At 50.1% G+C, this 16,320-nt stretch overlaps 1 protein-coding gene across 6 annotated transcripts in view; it reads right to left on the bottom strand.

Annotated features, from left to right (window-relative positions):
* The window catches only part of mcf2l2 (MCF.2 cell line derived transforming sequence-like 2), a 102,503-nt gene that overhangs the window by 35,540 nt on the left and 50,643 nt on the right, over positions 1-16,320 (bottom strand). For all 6 annotated transcript variants that reach the window (XM_080009325.1, XM_080009328.1, XM_080009324.1 and 3 more), the window contains exons 16-22: positions 11,395-11,461; positions 9,890-10,005; positions 8,593-8,662; positions 6,208-6,300; positions 5,257-5,349; positions 4,488-4,610; positions 1,495-1,575 (exon numbers count right to left, since the gene is read on the bottom strand). In XM_080009325.1, the coding sequence (XP_079865451.1) occupies positions 1,495-1,575; positions 4,488-4,610; positions 5,257-5,349; positions 6,208-6,300; positions 8,593-8,662; positions 9,890-10,005; positions 11,395-11,461 (643 nt within the window). The remainder of the gene's footprint in view (positions 1-1,494; positions 1,576-4,487; positions 4,611-5,256; positions 5,350-6,207; positions 6,301-8,592; positions 8,663-9,889; positions 10,006-11,394; positions 11,462-16,320) is intronic.

Below are 16,320 nucleotides of genomic sequence, written 5' to 3' on the forward strand. Positions count from 1 at the left end.
TTCCCTACGCCCGCCTCCGTCCAGCCCGTCCACCTGCTTCTATCTAGAAGCCCCCGGCGCTCACCCATCCGCCCGTCCGTCCAACGGCCCGTTCATCCGTCCGTCCGTGTGCCCATCCACCTATCCGTCCATCCTTCCGTCCATCCGTCTGTCCGTCCGTCCATCCGTCCATCCATGCATCCGTCCATCCATCCATCCACCCGTCCATCCATCCATCCATCTAGGCATCCATCCGTCCGTCCGTGCGTCCGTCCGTCCATCCCTCCATGCAACCATCCATCCATCCAGGCATCCATCCTTCCGTCTGTCCTCCATGACGTTTCCCTACGCCCACCTCTGTCCAGCCCGTCCACCGGCTTCTATCTAGAAGCCCCCAGCGCTCGTCCGTCCGTCCGTCTGTCCGTCCGTCCATCCATGCATCCGTCCATCCATCCATCCATCCATGCATCCGTCCATCCATCCATCCACCCACCCACCCACCCATCCATCCATCCATCCATCCATCCATCCATCCATCCATCCATCCACCCATCCATCCATCCACCCATCCATCCACCCACCCACCCACCCACCCATCCATCCATCCATCCACCCATCCATCTAGGCATCCATCCGTCCGTCCGTGCGTCCGTCCATCCCTCCATGCAACCATCCATCCAGGCATCCATCCATCCTTCCGTCCATCCATCCGTTCGTCTGTCCATCCATCTGTCCGTCCGTCCATCCATCCATCCATCCATCCATCCAGGCATCCATCCATCCTTCCGTCCGTCTGTCCGTCCGTCCGTCCGTCCGTCCGTCCATCCCTCCATGCGACCATCCATCCATCCGTCTGTCTCTCCATCCATCCATCTATCCATCATCTATCCACCCATCCATCCATCCACCATCCATCCACCCGTCCATCCATCCGCCCGTCCATTCATCTGTCCGTTCATCCATCCATCCAGCCATCCATTCATCCTTCCGTCAATCTGTCCGTCCGTCCATCCCTCCATGCAACCATCCATCCATCCGTCCCTCCATCCATCTATCCATCGTCGATCCATCAATCCATCCATCCATCCATCAATCCATCTATCCATCATCTATCCATCCATCCACCCATCCACCCGTCCATCCATCCGCCCGTCCATCCATCTGTCCGTTCATCCATCCATCCATCCACCCATCCATCCATCCTTCCGTCCGTCCGTCCGTCCGTCCGTCCATCCCTCCATGCAACCATCCATCCATCCGTCCGTCCCTCCATCCATCCATCCATCCATCCATCCACCTGTCCATCCATCCAGGCATCCATCCTTCCGTCCGTCTGTCCGTCGTCCGTCCATCCCTCCATGCAACCATCTATCCATCTGTCCGTCCCTCCATCCATCCATCCACCCATCCACCCAGGCATCCATCCATCCTTCCGTCCGTCCGTCCGTCCGTCCCTCCATCCATCCATCCATCCCTCCATCCATCCACCATCCATCTACCATCCACCGTCCATACCTTGCTGTGGCCTCTCTTATGGTCCGTCCACACGTTGAAGGATCCCTGCATCAGCAGCTTGCCCAGCTCACTCAGGTTTCCCTGTGGGGAAGGGCACGGTGGTTACTCTCAACCCCCACGGTGAAGGCAGGAACTGAGCCACTAATGTTCAGGATGCTAATGCAGCGCCGTATCGTTTGTTTTGCCGTAAAAACCCGGTTGGACGTACACCAGCCACGGCTTTGTGATCGAAAGACTCACTCTGGGGAATTCGGATTTTCCACGATATTTTGTTGTTGCGGGAGATGAGTGTTTTTTGGGGGTTTTTTATTTCCTGTTTATCAGAGTGCAGAGAAACGGCGAGAGCCTGGATGGGACGCGTGCCAATGAACGATGGGGGCCCCCCCCGCAACAATTTCCCGTGACAAAAACCGACGCAGAGCCGCCGATCCCTCGCATAGCAAAAAGACTCCGAAATCACACCCAACACCCAACACCTGATACCAGGCAGTGCCACGGACCTTCAAAGACCCTCCATCAGACTGACACTTCCTGCCTGGCCCACGCCGACAACGCCTCCGTGATACCATCGCTCGCTCAGATCTGGCTCCCCCCCCCCCCCCCCCCGGAGGATTCGGCCTCGTTTTGTTTTCGTTGCCGTGGCGCATTTTAAACTGTCATAACTTATTTCCAGATTGGGGTTTTTTTTTTTGGGGGCACGCGGGAGATATTGTTTATCTGCGTGACAGAGAAGCTGTCACGGCCCCCGGGAGCGACGTCTCAAGTAAAAATCGTTCAAAGTTTTTTCCCGTCAGATAGTCCCACTGCGTGCTCCTCCGCCCCCGAAACCCCGCTGTCCTCTCCAGGCGGAGGATCTTTGAAGCCACCATCCAGACTTTTGACCACAGGGACCCGCAGCCATGATACAAATCAACGCTTGGCCCCCGTACGTCATAGGACCGCAGTGGGCGTGTGGGGGACGATGGGAGCAGCGGTTCTCGTCAAGGACCCTAAATTTGGCGTTGACGTTGGGCCACTGATCGCGTTTGATGAGATTTTGTCTCTGGATCTGAAAATATTAGTGTATTTGATTGTCTATGCTGCCCCTACTAGCGTTAGTGAGATAACAGTGAAACTACGATCGACCAGTCTTTTTTAACGGTGCACCTTAAAATAAATATTTACTGTATATGTAATTTATATATGTTTTTCTGTTTATATTTATAGATCCGGTTTTATATATATAATATAATTATAAAACCGTGAATACACCTCTAACGTTGAAGTTTAACGATGAATCATTTTGCTGTGGACCCCTGCAGGCCCCCAGACTCCACCTTGAGGACCCTTGCACTGACCGAACCAGCATCTAAGGCGGGTTCACTATTTCCAGGTGAGGGTGAGAGTGTACGGTAAACGTGGGAAAGACACTTAGCTGAGATGAGGCCAATACTTATACATATACTTCATCTCACATCGTTGTTGTGAACTTCGGCGGCGAGTATTGTTCTCCCTGGAACGTCACAAATGGAACGACATGGTGTGACAGTAAAACGCGAAACCGAGGCGGCGAGATCGTATCTCCACTTTGATCACAGTTATGCAAGTCGGCTGAGTCAATGTTTGGGCAATGACGCGCCGGTTGATGGAGCTCGTTTTTATTTTTTTTTTTACGCGTCCAGTGACTGGCGTCCCGGCCCCCGTGTGCGGCCACGGTCGACGTGAGACGTAAGATAAGATCAGACTTTATTGGTTGGGATTGTTGTTCGTTCAGGCGGGGTCAGACTCAAGACGCCAAAAGAAAGAAAATAAATCAATAATCGTTTTCAATTAGTAGATACAAAGAAATACATACAAATAGATGCAATTAAATATTGAATAATAATGAATAATAATGGAAATAATGGAAATAATAATAATAATAATAATAATAATAATAATAATAATAATAATAATAATACAAATAAAACAGTTGATAAATATTCATATATACTACTACTACTACTACTACTACTACTAATAATAATAATAATAATAATAATAATAATAATAATAATAATTATAATAATAATAATAATAATAATTATTATTATTATTATTATTATTATTATTATTATTATTTTCATTATAATAATTCCAATCATCATAAGAATTTTATATAAAATATGAATACTTAAATATATAGGATATAAATATATCCTCAAATAAACACAAACACCGCTGCAAGTGTTTGAGCCAAGCGCACCCGCGAGTTGGGCAGCACAGGTACGAGAGGGGGCGAGGTGGAAAGACTCCCAAATGACCCATGTCATACAATATAAAAGGCTATGCACACGTTTAAATATATAGAGAATAGTGCAGCATATGCACTTCCACTTCAGTGACTTAACCCTAACCTGAACCCCCTGCTTAGATTAGAGTCCATGATGCATCCCCGATGTGGGCGTTCATTCAAGTGTTGGGAGTTTGACTCTGAAAGCATGGACCCAGACTATCCCCCTGAAGCGGTATGACCGACCGCTGTGTGAGTCACTGCTTTCCAAAGCATGCGAGTGGGATGAACCACTCGCAGCCTAATTAGGAATTTTTCCTATACCTTATCACTCCCACAACGGGGAAATTTGCAATTTCTCTGCATTTTACCATCCTAGTAGCCGACGTATCTAGGAGCAGTGAGCTGCCATATAGAGGCGCCCGGGGAGGAGTCAGGGGGTTAAGTGTCTTGCTCAAGGGCACATCAGTGCGCTGCCAGGAGGAGCCGGTAATCGAACCGGCAACCTTCCGACCAACTCTACCTCCCGAGCTACTGCCCCACAATTACCTTATTAGGCATGATGGCATCACAGTGATCTGACTCTAGGGCCATTATGTGCATTAAAACTGCAGGATTAATGACACTGTTGACATTTTGTGAGTTCCGGGGGGGTGGGAGATTACGATAATGGGGGGTGAAGATGATGATGATGATGACGACGACGACGACGAAGGCGACACGCTGGGCGTAGCGAGGTTACCTCGAAGCCGGTGATGGCGATCTGGTGCATGGAGTCGTTGACGGACTTGATAATGTCCAGCATCGTGGCGAGGGCCTCCTCCAGCTCCGCCGTGCCCTCCCCTTTGCTGCATTTCAGCATCTCCTGGAGACGGCGAGAGGGAGAAAGGGGTGAGGGGAGAAACGTGCGGGAGGTAAAACACGCGACAAAGGAGCAACTAGGGAAGAAGGAGGCTGGGGGGGGGGGGGCAAGAGGGGAGAGACGCCTTGCGAAAGGCTCGGGGGGCGTATTGCATCAACGGATAAAGGCTGTCACTCGGGAATGCTGGGGGAGCGATGGAGGGGAAGAGACTGGAGGAGTTAATCATTCACGTTGGTGTCGGCTGATTTAGAAGGGGTGATTGGGTTAAGTCTAACAGACGAGTGGCCGGGCAACAGCCGGCGTCTCCGCCTCACGCGGGGAACGTCGGCGGAAGCCGGGGCCTTTCTGGAGAAACGCTCCCACTGCAGGATGATTTCCTACCACATACCTTCGGTGTTTATCTGCACGAGACTGGTCGAGCGTGTGACCGCACATGGCCTTTGAAGTATCCCAGCGAGTAAATCAACAGTTTTATGGATATTACCCCCACCTCCCGCACACGCACACACACACACACACACACACACACACACACACACACACACACACACACACAGCAAAAAAAAAAACAAGCCTTTGCCGTATACACGCCGAGTGCATAGGGTTCAGGAAGTGGTGTGACGTAGCATTTGTGACGGCGGGCACTCGCCTTGAGCATGAGTTGGTACTTGGTGATGCGTTGCACAGGCTTCAGTAAATAGGCGTCCAGAGACAGCTTGTGGTCCAGCTTCTTCTGGCACTCCTGTCGCCAAGGACATCGAACATGGACGGTGGCGGCGGAAGAAAAACAAACGCAGGAGGGCGTCGTCAGTGCTTTGGCCCCCCTCCCCGATATCGGCTGGAAGGAGCTTCTGCGTTGACGCGTCCTCACACGTTGTCGCGGCTTTCGCAGATACTGCGACCGTGGGTCTCGGGTCGCGCGTCTGAGTCGCGCCGCTATCGCGACCTATTATTCAGGCCGCGCAGGCCTGCTTCGTTATCGTTTTTGTTGCAATTTTCCACTATCTTTCATCGACATTTTTCAGAGCTCTGGGTCAAAGGTCCATTAGGACCTCAGATTAGGAAATGCGAGGTTAACAGGGTCTGTAAAGACGCTGATTGGTTTGCTCGGCCTACCCCTCGATTCATTCTCGGCGCACGGCGTCTGCGTAAGTGCCGGCGGCGAACGCAGTACAATGGCGGTAGATTCACCCGTTTCAACCGGGTTCTTTGCGCCGTGCGGAACATTGTGCAAAACGTAAACACGGCCTTCAACGCTTTCGCCGGGATAATGGAATCAGCCGTTTCTCAGTCAGACCGTCAGAGCCAACCAGGCGTGGTCGCATCCAGCAACGCGTGTCATTATCAGCTTAGGGAGAAGGACATTCCAAGGCTGCGCCTCTAAGGGGGAGCGGCGGCGGTGTTCAACGTCTGTACTGCGCTTTGTTTAATCAAACAGTTATGGAAACTAGAACGGAGCCGGCGGGTAGTCAGGCGTGGGGAGTCGGGTCAACGAAGCTCTCGCTCTTTGGCAGCCTTGGCCTGCCCGCGCGCGTGTGTGTGTGTGTGTGTGTGTGTGTGTGTGTGTGTGTGTGTGCGTGAGCGCGTGTGTGCGTGTTACCTGAAAGAAGAGGCTGTCTCCACATTGTCTCCAGAGGACCTCGGAGCGGGGTTTGTTCTGACAGTACTTCTCATACACCTGAAGCTCCTCTTTCTAAAGAAAGGCAGACGTAGGCGACAAGAGGAAGAGGGTGACCAAAAAGGGGCAACAAGGTAAAGAGCTGATCTCAAGCCCAACCCATCTGCAGGGCGGTGTAGAGGCGCGGTCGGCTATTTGGCTGTATGACTGTATCATTGGCCACCAACTGGCTCCTAAGGGCGCTCTCATATAAGCACCGTGTCGTTCATTTGAATGGAGCTACGGTGCGTTTACCCCTTTTGGTGCGGACCAAAGCAGGAGGAAGGAAGTAAACCAAACATGCTGTGTATTATTGGTTGCGGGCGGGCATTTGTTTACGCTTCAAGGCCCGCTCCATCCCACGCGTGGCGTGAGGGGGCCTTGAAATGTAAACACGCCACGGGCTGGCAGTGGGAACCTCCAACCATTAAGAGATTTCCCTGCAGTGAGACAGCGGGAGGCAGTACTCTGTGGACTTGGGTAGCAGACAGACACCTTCTAACATTTAGAATCAAGCAATAACGGGCAACATGTGTGGGCTCTCCTAAGCGATCCGTCCATAACACACCGACTCCTCTCCACCCCCTCCCCTAGCCCTGCGCCAGCGGCGGGTCGTTCGCCAACGGTTTGTTCTTTTTCACCGAATCGTTGAAGTGAACAGATTGAACTGAAAACTCAACCCAAACGATTCGTTCGTTTGAGTCTGCCCCTTGCGCCAAAAGCCGCCGCGGGAGGTCGTCCGCGAAGGGAATCGGTGAAGGAACCTGAAGAACGGGAGGAAACGGCTCGGAACTGTTTCCGCCAGTTCTTTTAGTTCCTGATAATAAATGTTTTTAAAGTTGAGCTGCACCAACCTTTTTTTTTTTGAAAGGTTAAAAATTTGTGACATTTATTATTTACGGGAAAATAAACAACCGGGGCGACAGCAAAAAGAAGAGTAAAATACGAGAGAATCTTTATATTCTCTATAGTCCTTATATTCAACATTTTTATTTTAGACAGTTAACATTTGAATTCTGTATGTATGTTATATAACAATAATAATAATAATAATAATAATAATTATTATTATTATTATTATTGTTATTATTATTATTATTATTGTTATTATTATTATTATTATGAGAGCTTATGTTTGGCCGTATTAATATAATATTTTATGTCTGTGGTTCCCCAGAGTGTGACCGATACAATGCGCAGAGCATTTTCAAGTATATGAATTATTATATTATTATTATTATTATTATTATTATCATTATTATTATTATTATTATTATTATTATTATTATTATTATTGTTATTATTATTATTATTGTTATTATTATTATTATTATATTTTTTGGTTGTTGTTGTTGTTTTTGTGAAAATCTGAACATTTTAGTGTTTTACAGATATTTCTCGGGACTCAGGACACCTAGCTGGGACAATCCTGGACAGACAGGGACTCATGTGCTGCAGTACATCGTAGTACATTTCTTAAATGACATGTAGCCTATACGTAGACCATGATTTATTGTGGGGGGGGGGGGGGCAAACGTGGGGTGTCAAGCTTTTGTTAACACCTTTATACGCCAGCAGACTTCCTGCACGGACTTCTTCTGCAGGTAGGACTAACTGAATGGATCCGCTGCAAGAAAGACTCGTTCACGAACGTGAGAATCACCGGAAAATCGCTTTGCAATCCGGTGAGCGGATCAGTGAACTTGTGAACTTTTTAGTGAACTGAGTCAAAATATTTGCGTCCCCGAAAGGATTCGCCACGCCCGCCTCCACCATGCGTAACCAGGGCTCCTACGTCACCCACAATGCAATCCCTTAAAGCGTAAACCGTATCTCAGCGGGCTTCGGCCCAATCGGACCAAATAGAAGACAAACAAAAAGTGTAAATTTCACTCTGATTGGGACTCGGCAGAGGGACTGAGGTGGTGGTGAGGAATCGACCTCGCTGGCTGACTGACTGGGGTGACGGGACCGGTCCCAATTTCAGGGAACTTCTGAAATAGCCGAATGTGTCCTGGTTCGGAGAGGCTACAGCACCTGTGGGTTTTTTATACAGGAGCGGATTTTAAAGCAGAAACCAGACGTTCTTCCTCCTGAAAATGATGAGGTTCCCTCAAATGGCGCAGCTGTGTCGCGCTACAAGCGGTCGCCACCCCTGCCACCCCGCCTGCTTAAGATGTTCAACTTTTGCTAGACCGTCTGTAAAAATGTCATTTTGCATAAACATTGTTTCCTTCCACATTTTACATTTTACCGCTATATTGTCTTTATAACATCAGACGATAACATCCCAGTAGAGGAGACGCCCGGGACGGGGAAAGGCCTCACCCTTTTCAGGAAACAGGTTCCCACCAGCTCGGGTTTCTCTTCACAGTTCTCCAGTTCCTTCAGAAACGTCCTGCAGTTGGGTCGCAAAAGAGACGTTAGGCGATTTTATCGAGGAATGCCATGAATCATGAGCGGGCTTTCCTGCCGGGACGTCACCGGCAGGGCGGACGGGAACGCGCCTGCGTGCGGCGTTTCATTTCCCGGCTGGGAAAAGGTGTCGCGGGCCAAACAGCCATTTGTATGTACGATCGGACGATGTCAAATCAGACAAAGGGGGAGTAAACTGTGTTTGGGTGTGAGCATGTGTGTGTGTGTGGGGGGGGGGGGTGGACCATAGATATGGTAACGGGTAAAATGGGCGGGGAGGCCGGTGATGATGTAGAAAAGAGAAAAGTGAGTGAAACTGGGCGGGCGAAAGAAACAATAGCTCGGTGTGGAGTTCCAGGAGAAAGTAGAACTATGTGTTGAACGTGCTGCTCGCCACTTCCCTCGGAACTGCGGCCCCGGCTTCCCTTTGTGTGGGATTTGCCTAACGTGCATTCAAATGTGTTATCAGCAAACCCCAACCCGACGCCCCGCCGGGAGCGCGTGTCTCACAGGAAGGCGCACGCGCACACACACACACACACACACACACACACACACACACACCCTGTGTAACCCTTGACCTCATGGAGGATCCATGAGAACGGGCGCTGCGGGCGATCCGAAAAGGACAAAGGTCAGTGTTAACTTTGGGCCGTTGTCGTGGGAACGCAGACGGCGGAGGGCTTTCCGCTGGGGGGGGGGGGCGGCCGTTTAAGGAAGTCCTCCGTCGTTTACGCTGACGCGCTGGTGCCCGTCGGTCTTTTTTTTTTCCAAATCCCGCACAAAACAGACGAGTGACGGGAACGAGCTCTCGCGCCGCGGGGGCGAAGCGGCGCAGGCTCGCACCAATTGGCCAGCCCGGCTTCGGGACAGCGGCTCTGTGCTCGTCAGAACAAGCTGAAGTTTCGCACTGAAAGGCAGAAATGGAGCCATAATAATAATCAGGGCAGTGTTGTACGGGTCGCGGCAGGGTAGCAGTGCACCGCAGCATCATCTCACTGTCAAGTGTGCGGAGGCGGGACCGGGGTTGGGAGACACGGCTCCACAACACGTTCACCGGGTGTTGCTATGAAGGCTGCCGCTTGGCCTTCCGTTGTTGTCACGGCCGGGGCGACTGGAACCCGGAAGGCGGCTGCTTGCCCGGGCGGGTGGGTGCGGGCGGCGGGTGGAGGTGCGATATGCGATCGGCGTCGGCGCACACCCGACTCACCGGTTGTGGAATTCGTAAATCTCCGGCAGGTTGCCGAACAACACGTCCCTCTTGTTCTCCAGCGACGGGGGGATGAGGTGGCTGAGCTCCGAGTTGTCCAGCTCGGCGAAATAACCCTGCGGGGGGGAGCGGGGGGCGGGAGGGTGGAGGCGGCGGCGTTGGTGGGGGAAGGGAAAGTTTAAGATAGAATCGGGAGGTGGGACAGGCCGGGAGTTGATAAAGGTGATGTTGATGTTTGAAGAGGGGGGAAAAAATGGAGGGAGTGGGTTGTGGATACAGGAGATTTTTAAAGAGACAGGAGGGAGGAGGTGGGGGTGGTGGAGGGGGTGGAGGGTGGGGGGACATTAAACATAAATTCCACCGCCAGGCAGCAGAGCGCTATCGCTGATCATTTCAAACGCACGGCTGGGTCTGATCGCCAAACTCAAAGCTTAATTCTTCCGCGGTTACACACGGCGCACTGATACAATTCCACGCCTTCAATACGGATATTTAAATGGACGCCCTAAGTACCATGAGGACCAAGTTTGACCCCCTTTGTCAGCTCGTAATCTCGCTGAGAAATCGCTCGGCGCGTTCAAACGGGGAAACGGGGATTTGGGCTTCAAATGGAGGTTATGATTTAATTATTTTTTTTGAAACGACGGGTCCATCCGTTGACACGCGAGGTGCGGGTTGAATGGGATAGAAGAGGAAACGCTAAAGAGTTGTGCTCTCCAGCGCACGGGGGCCTACTGGGTTGCTGAAATGCAGGGATCTTCCCAGTCGGTCGGCGTTGGATTGTATCGATCGTGCCCCGAAAGCAACTTGGGAATTTCTAATGCTCAATCGTGATCTTTTTCGAAGTGGAGCCCTTCCTGGAAACATAATTCAAACAATAATTCAGTGATATTTCCTAATGGAACGCACACATTGGATGGTTTGGATGGACTTGGTATAAGACCCTGGCACCGGGTGTTCCGGGCAGGGAAGAGTTGCTATCGCCAATTCGATGGCCTCCTGGTTTTCGGTTTGTTCAAATATTCTTGAGTTTTAGTTGCCACTGGTATCTGTGGTTTTGACTTCCCACTGTAATTGTCCCATCCCAGTTGGTGAAATTGGGTGAGTTGCCTGGCGGGAATCGTCATGCGCGCGTTGCCAAACCGGCACGGCTGGCAGGGTTCTTTCTCGTGTGAGGATAGAATGTTGCCCGTGCTCTCAATAGAATTCAGATGACCCATGTGCTCCTATGTGGGTTTCCATTGGCTTGTTTGAGTCTCTCCTTGCAAACAATACTCTATATCTGGATGTCTCATTTTCCAAAAACCGGCACGTGGAGGGCAAACATACACCTGAAATACGCAGCGGCACCGCTGAGAACACGAGGGAGACCGTGTTCGAGGCAGTGGGGTCGCGAGCCAGTCGTGATCACTCAACCAAAGGTGACTCTTTCCTTATCGTGCACAAAATACCTTCAGCTTCCGCCTAGCCTGCTGTTTAAGAGATGAGGCGGGACTGACGCGTACCTCCATGATGCTCTGCAGCTCCTCTACGTACAGCCGCTCCGTTTCAATCAGCTCCGTCATGATGTGTCTGGAAAGAGCCAGAGAGAGAGAGAGAGATGCGGTGAGCACCCCTGATTTATTTATTCCTGCATCGCGTTACTACCTTGGTGTGTCTCAGCACCTTAAGAAGGGGGAAGACAAACTTGTGCGGGCAAACAGATGAATAGGTTAGCAGCGACGATACGCTTGTCTACTCGACGCTCCTTGAATAAATGAGAAACCTTTCCCAATTCCGTGTCAGTGGTTTCCTTGCGTACATTGTGGCTTGGATGTTGTTTTGTCACGAGTCGACCACTTAGAACCCACCGTTTGGCTAATGAGAACAGCGGCAAAACGGCAATATCTGGTTTCCGATTGAAGTATAATTGCGTATCAATTACTCCCACTCCGAGATGAGTGGCGTCTATGACCGATTGCAAGAACAAACGTCTCCACTGGAATATCCGGGCGTCGGTCGCGAAGAGGACAGCGCAAGAGAAACAGCACGACAGATTCTGCTCGGCTCAAAGTTAACGAAACGAAATAATATCTTTAGTCCAGACTAGTTGAGAGTAAAGCAAAGACAAAACAGAGCTGGAGTCTACTTTACGAGCTTCGGTCAGACCTCTCTCTCTCCCCCTCTCTCTCTCTCTCGCTCCCTCTCTGTCTACACAGAAAAACACAGAATAAAACATGGAATTTTTCTTGGATCACTGTTATTTTAAAAGTTGATAATTTTTTTGTAGATCAAGCACTTGGGTAGAATTGGAAAAAATAGTGAGGAAAAAAAGAAGAGAAAGTTACCACGAGTTGAAGCTGAACGTGAGCTTGTGTTGATAACCCCCCTGGACAATTTGAGTATAAGGACAGCTCAAGCTGATTTTTTTGGATTAAGATGTGATTGAACAAAATAGGCTTGACAAATGTATTCATTTATTTTTTGATAAGGTCTGTAATTTCGCTGTCTTGTTAGTTTATTGTATTGTATTTTTTTGTTTGTTTTGTTTGATTGGTTTTATGGCATTAAGAAATGTGCTGCTGGTAAGTTGCTTAAAATTGTCGTTATCCAATAAGATAATTAATTAATTTTGTTTTATCCACTTTGAGTTGTGGGTCATGAATGTTTGTGAGTGTGTAATAGTGCAGTATTATTTTTTTACATCAAATTTGATATTTAATGAATGGAATATTGAATTAAATGCCATTGTAGATAAAAGTTTTAATACATTAATATTTAAATACCAGCGAAGTTACTGTAAAATCCTGCTGCCTCCCAATGTCGAAGATTTACCCCCACTCCAGAACCAAGCAGATGTCTACGAACCAAAAAATTTGGGTCCATCATGGGGCATTCAAAGCCTCAGACGCAACACTGAGCCCCCACATACCTTAGAGGGCCACACAGGGGACCCCCCCACCCTGAGAAACATCTCTCTGCCCTCCACCTACGCTGTCGCCATCTTCCGACAGGCTAAACCAACGGTGATCCCAGACGACAGACCAGCGCCCGCCCGATCACCGCCTCAGGCCGGCGACTGGGTGTCCCTGAAAGTACACAAAAGATGGCGGGACGAGCTCCGCGGACAGCGCCTCTTTCAGTTAACTCTGCCTGCTCCCACAGCTGTGAGAGCTCACGAAAAAAAAAACTGAATAAAAAAAACACACACATCGCGTTCCGAGTCGCCCACTGCACGCCTGCTCCGGAACCCCACCCATCCGTCGCCACCATCCAACGCGTCCTGGGAGAGACAGCGGAGGACATTACTCAGAGAGAATCTACATCCCGTCCAACGGTTCGAGGACGCCGCCCGGTGTCTACACAGATGCCATCGGAGTTCCAAGGGGGGTCCCTAACGAATTTAAGGCACAAAACCAAACTGCAGGTGGATTTCTGTCCATGCTTTGACCCTGGCGAACTGACAAAATTGGCGATTGGGTGAACTACGTCTATTACAATCCACAATGCTTTGCCAATGACACATTCGAATTGTTCGGGGCCCTCGGAGAGCAGCTGGACGCAACTTCCCGAGTGGCCTGGCAAAATCGTTTGGCCCTAGATGAGGACGTCTTTTTCCCTGGACGCGAGTTTTCCTCGCGGAGGTTTTTCCCGACCAGGTTCTTCTGATGGCCACATACAACGCCAAGGATATTGTAATTTATTTTGCTACATTTGCTGCGCTCCCTGGACTCATTGTTGAATTATTTTGTGCTCTTGTGCTCATGCGCTGTGAAATACGCCATACGCGGAAGCATGTTGGATTTATTTTGAGATGTGTTGTTATTTTGGTCGTTATTCTGGTTTGCTTTTGGAGTCTATCCCAGCTGACTATGGGCATGAGGCGGTGAGATACGCTGAATGGGACACTCCAATTAGTCACTCTTAATTATCTTCATGTTTGTTGGGGTGGGATGAACCCGGAACAGCCACTGCAGGATATAGGACCAAAATGTCCTGTCTGCACGTGGTCCCTGAAGGCAGCACATGGCAAGTAGGCAATAAATCCCACACATGAGAGAGAGAGAGAGAGAAAAAGATAGAGAAGGAGAGTTCATTTCAAGGCCATGGTTCACTGCCAGTGCACGAGTAAACATGCACCGCCACCAACATCGACACCCCAGCCAAGGGGGTCCACAGAACCGCCTGGAGCGGTGGTGCCCAATACAGTTCTCCAGTACCTCCATTCCTGCCGATTTTAGCTCCAACTCCACCCTCACACACCGATTGGATTGAGGGTCATTCCAAAAACTGCATCTGGAAACGCTGGATACCTTGGTAAACCCTCAGGTGTGGCTGTCACCTGCTACCGTCCAATGCCCTCCACAGGCACAAAGCTGCGCCCCAGCCTCGGGTATGATGCCACCTGTGTTCTGAGGTTAACAAGCGGAAATGTAAACAGTGGTTGACCCGCTGCTTTGTTTGGATAGTACAGAAGACGTTACAAGCACGGTGCCCCCCTTGCCCAACCGAGGATGTTGTTTTGTGTACAGTGACGAAGCAAGGCATTAGCGGCCCCTTTATTGCGGCCATTTGTACGAGTTCTGAGGTTCCTCTCTTCATACCGTACGCCATCACAAGCCCGAGGGGACGCGCTGAGAGCTTGCTTTGTGTACCGTATCATTTTACGGACCAATAAAACTCAACTCAACATGGGATGAGCCGTGTTTCATGCTACACAAACAGGAAATTTGGCACTGAAGGAACTAATGTGGATACATTTTAAGATGCAATTTTCGGGTAAAACGTGTAAAAGGTCAACGGAATGGAACAGGTTTACTTTGTTTACAAGTGACCTGGTGGATGCACTGGTGGATGTACCCATCTTTCAAATGTTCAATATGAGATTTGTAGATCCATACCTTTGTAATTTTAAGCTATCAAATCAGGTCAAAAAGAAACAAAATTATCTCAAGACATTATCTCTGAGGTAGATTGTGTTCGTCTGAGGGTGTTGTCTGTCAAGGCAAGGATATAAGGACCCGCGGCGTTGGCCACGCACTCTTTCCCGATGGAGGATTTCGATTTGTTTGAGTCTCTCGGATTTTTTTTCTTGCTCCTCTGTTCATTTACGTACGCAAGCAGCCGCAGCCGTGTGGTGAGTGTCACTTTCATTACCAGCCACTAAAAGGCTGGTTTTATTTCGATATTCACAGCACGACCGGTGGAAGTGGGTGGAAAAGGGAAGAGCGCTTATGTCGCTCGTCTCATCGGAAGTGAGTATTTTAACAATGGCCCCCCTGGATCACACAACACTGTACACTGTACGCAAGTTTACATCATGACATCATCATTTTCAAGAGGACCAAAACGGAGAAAAAAAACAGATGCGGTTTAAACTTTTTACCGCATCCCGGTGAGAAAGAAATGAATAACATATCGCAACGTATCGCAGCATCGGGTCGCAATACTTGTACTGCAAAACACAAAGGATCGCGATATTACCGTGTCGGGACCCAAGTACTGCCATAAAATCGTATCGTGAGATCCCTGCCAATTCACACCCCTAATGCGTATTGGCTTGCTCGAGCGTGTCTACAGGTATCTATGGTCTACGGTGCATTTGTATGTATATACACTTTGCCTTTGTTTGTGTCGGTGAAAAGGTACTTTTCCTGTTTTACATTCCCTTAAATAGAAGCTCACAACAAACATGTCCATGTGTAAATAAAGTAGCCCCTCCGTGTGTATTTATGTAAATGCACATGTCCGCGTGCAGAATGTTAATGCGTATGAGCACGGCGGGGGGGCGGGGGCGCGACAGGGCCCCTATGTCCCATGACATCACAGGTCTGGCTGGCCTACATTGCCGTGCTCCCCGGGGGGGGCCAACGGCTAAAGAAGAAGATCATTTTACTTCACACATCCAAGACTTATATTTAGAGTGCCAACAGCTGGCCCGCTTCCCGCAAAGGGGGGGCCGCTCCCGGCGACCGCTGTGCAGCGGTATTCAGCCACCGGGGAGACCCCAACTCAAAGCCTCGGAAGGGGGAGGGAAAAAATAAAATAAAAACCAAAAAAAACAGACCGGAGCGAAGACGACGGGAGGGGGGAAAAGCGAGAGAAAGGATGAAGACGCAGAACGGGAAAACCCCCCCCCCCCCCCTCCCCCTCCATAACTTTGTTAGGGGCAGGAAAGTGCCGGGAAACAAGCGCTCTGTGTGCCGCTCGCCGGGGAGGAAGCGGCCGTGTGTGGCTCCTCTCCTCGCTGGCAGGCACGCCACGAGTGCGGCCACTTAAGGACACAATGCGCTCATTCACGCGCGCGCTCAGCTCTCCGGCTGACGGGCGACGCCGACAACGCGCGGCGTCTGGTCTCGCTGCGCTCCCCGTTTGAGGGGTCTCCAACATCTGTGGCTCAGGGCGTGACATCCGACACAGCAGGCTCCGGCAAAGCGGGGACGCCAATGCGA

The sequence above is a fragment of the Zeus faber genome, assembly GCF_960531495.2.
Source record: "Zeus faber genome assembly, chromosome: 1".
Lineage (NCBI taxonomy): Eukaryota > Metazoa > Chordata > Actinopteri > Zeiformes > Zeidae > Zeus > Zeus faber.